Source organism: Paralichthys olivaceus, chromosome 21, assembly GCF_024713975.1.
Source record: "Paralichthys olivaceus isolate ysfri-2021 chromosome 21, ASM2471397v2, whole genome shotgun sequence".
Classification (NCBI taxonomy): Eukaryota; Metazoa; Chordata; class Actinopteri; order Pleuronectiformes; family Paralichthyidae; genus Paralichthys; species Paralichthys olivaceus.
The window spans coordinates 10,930,742-10,933,445 of record NC_091113.1 but is presented as its reverse complement, the minus strand read 5'-3'; the positions used below and the strand labels follow the sequence as shown (position 1 = coordinate 10,933,445).

The 2,704-nt window shown below is 43.2% G+C and overlaps 1 protein-coding gene across 1 annotated transcript; it reads right to left on the bottom strand.

Moving 5' to 3' along the window:
• Positions 1-508: 508 nt before the first annotated feature.
• On the bottom strand, positions 509-2,097 carry kcnj12a (potassium inwardly rectifying channel subfamily J member 12a). The gene has a single exon (XM_020083401.2). It carries the CDS (start codon positions 1,949-1,951, stop codon positions 650-652), a length of 1,302 nt encoding a protein of 433 aa, XP_019938960.1. The 5' UTR covers positions 1,952-2,097; the 3' UTR covers positions 509-649.
• Positions 2,098-2,704: the final 607 nt, after the last annotated feature.

The window sequence follows — 2,704 nt, the reverse complement described above, 5'->3', positions numbered from 1 at the left end:
AGTTTTTTTCTGTACAGGTTTACTTTTGTTCAACATATTTCTTCATAGTGCAAATTCTCCCTATGTTGGTAGATTTTCAGATTGAAAATGGTGTTGGATTATGTTGTTTTCAGTGGCTTGCGATCAGATGTTTTATCATGGCTCGTTGCATCTGAAGGCTGCAGTGCATGAATTTTCAATGTGCCACTGAACACAGGTCCGGTAGAGAAACCTTGCAACAGAATTATTGTGCCCAAGAACAAGATGAAATAGCAACAATTTTAAGAGATGTTTTGGAAACTGATACTGCACACAAAACATAACTTACCTAAGCAATGTATTTACACCTAAAATTTGATTACAAGGTTCTGTCATAATAGTTTTTGATGCCCCTCATTGAACTCTTAACTCAAAATGACCATGTGAAAAAAGATTCAAGTTTCCATGAAAGAAGAACGTCTTTCTCTAGCCTGTTCCTTGATTGTGGATATTCCTCACCACAGTTTCTATGCTGTGTACTGTTGCTTTCCCCCATTCCTTCCAGTTAAGTCCCTTATATTGTTGTCTTATTTCTTTCACAGTAGTCAGTTCCTATGGCACTTTGCATTGTTCGGCATTATTACCCTTGGATAAAGTTTCTAAAAGTTGACATGGGGTCAGAGGGTAGAGGTCATATTTCCGACTCTCTGCGATATGACCTTTGATCCAGTGCCCTGTTGGGCTGCAAGCGATCAAACTCATGTCGGCTGTTCCGGTCTGGACTGAGATTTGCCAGTGCCATGCTTCCACCACCTACATCCTCCTCCTCCTCATCACGGTTGAGGAAGGCCAGCTCATTTTCATAGCAGAAGGAGTTGGAACTGGGGACTAGGAACTTGTTCTCCACCATGTCCTTGGCACTGCAGCGGGGGGTGGACGGCACCTCATATGTTTTGTGAAAGTGTGAGTAATCCACCTTGTACAGGTTCTTTTCCTCAAACAAGACTGGCTCATACCGGTGACCCCAGAGGATCTCAGAGGCCAAATAGGAGCTGCGAGCCTGCGTGGTCATGGCGGTTGCTTCAACCATGCCCTCCAAGATGACAACAATCTCAAAGTCTGCTGTCTCTAAGTCCTGTTTACTGATCCCAAAAAGAGGGCTCTCCTCATCGATCTCATGGAGAATAGTGATGGGTGAAACCAAGAAAATCCTGTCCAAGCCTTTGTCAAAGCCCACGTTAATGTCTATCTGGTCTAAAGGGATATATTCTCCCTCATCCGTGATCCGAGGTTTGATGAGCTGTGCCCTGACATGGGCCTCTACAATATGGCTCTTACGAAGATTCCCTACCCTCCACATGAGACACAGCTTTCCATCCCGCATGGCGATGACAGCATTGTGGCTAAACAACAATGTTTGTGCTCGTTTCTTAGGCCTCGCCATCTTGGCCATGATGGCACCAATCATGAAGCAGTCAATGATGCAGCCCACTATGGACTGAAAGACCACCATAAAGACAGCCACTGGGCACTCCTCTGTCACACATCGGTAGCCATAACCTATAGTAGACTGTGTTTCAATGGAGAAGAGAAAGGCAGCCACAAACCCATTGACTTGTAGAACACATGGAGTGAAGTTGTCATCTCCGGCGGGGTTATCCAGATCACCATGCAGCAAAGCGATGACCCAAAAGGCTAAGCCGAAGGCCAGCCAGGAGAGAACAAATACAAGAGTGAAGACTACCAGCATCCATCGCCAGCGAATATCGACACAGGTAGTGAAGATATCAGCCATGTAGCGTTGTGACTTGTTGTCCATATTGGCAAACTGCACATTGCACTGGCCGTTCTTTTTGACGAAGCGGTTGCGGCACTTGCGGCGTGTGTGGATCTTGCCATTGCCAAAGCCATTCATGCCATGCATGGTCGTGAGGCGGAGGCCCTCTTCCTCAGATGACACAATGCTGTAGCGGTTGATCCTCCCCACACTCATGCTCCTGGCAGGGCCTCCAGCTGCAGGGTGAGAGGAGAAGGGCAGGCCTGGAGTCCCAGTGTGTGATTGTGGCCCTTCACAGCTTGATCACTGGCTACACTGCATTTTAGTGAGTCATAGACAGAAGCTGGTTGGAAGTCGTTGTAATCCAATCCCTGTAGAATGTATCAGGAGAAGAGAACAATGTTAATAATAATGATAATAATAATAATAATAACTGTATTTGTATAGCACTTATCTAAACAAAGTTACAAAGTGCTTCATAAGAAAATTTATAAAATCCATTGCTAGAAGAAGAATAAATTATAATAAAGGGTATTCAATTCAATGTTAGCATCTTTATGTCACATAATGGACAAACAACACCATAACTGTGTATAAAAGCATCACCAAAGAAATAACCATTATAGCGGAGACTAAATGGCAAAACATTGTAACATAAGTAGCACTCAAAAAGTGCCGGTCCAAAAAATAAGGTTTCAATAGATCAATAGCTTATTACACTGAATGAAGTGCCTGTGTGTTAGAGCCCAAATTACCAATTCAATTCAGCACCATTACAATCATCACCAATATCTTTTACATCTCTTACCTGGAAAAAGAGATCAGATAGAAAAACCTGGATCTGATTTTTTTTTCAGCCATTTCTCTCAAGATCATTTAGAGTAAATATATACATAGTAGATCTTAGAGATAGATATTTCATTAACCACTGACTCCTCCCTCTCTTTCTCTCAAATCAAAGTCAGACTG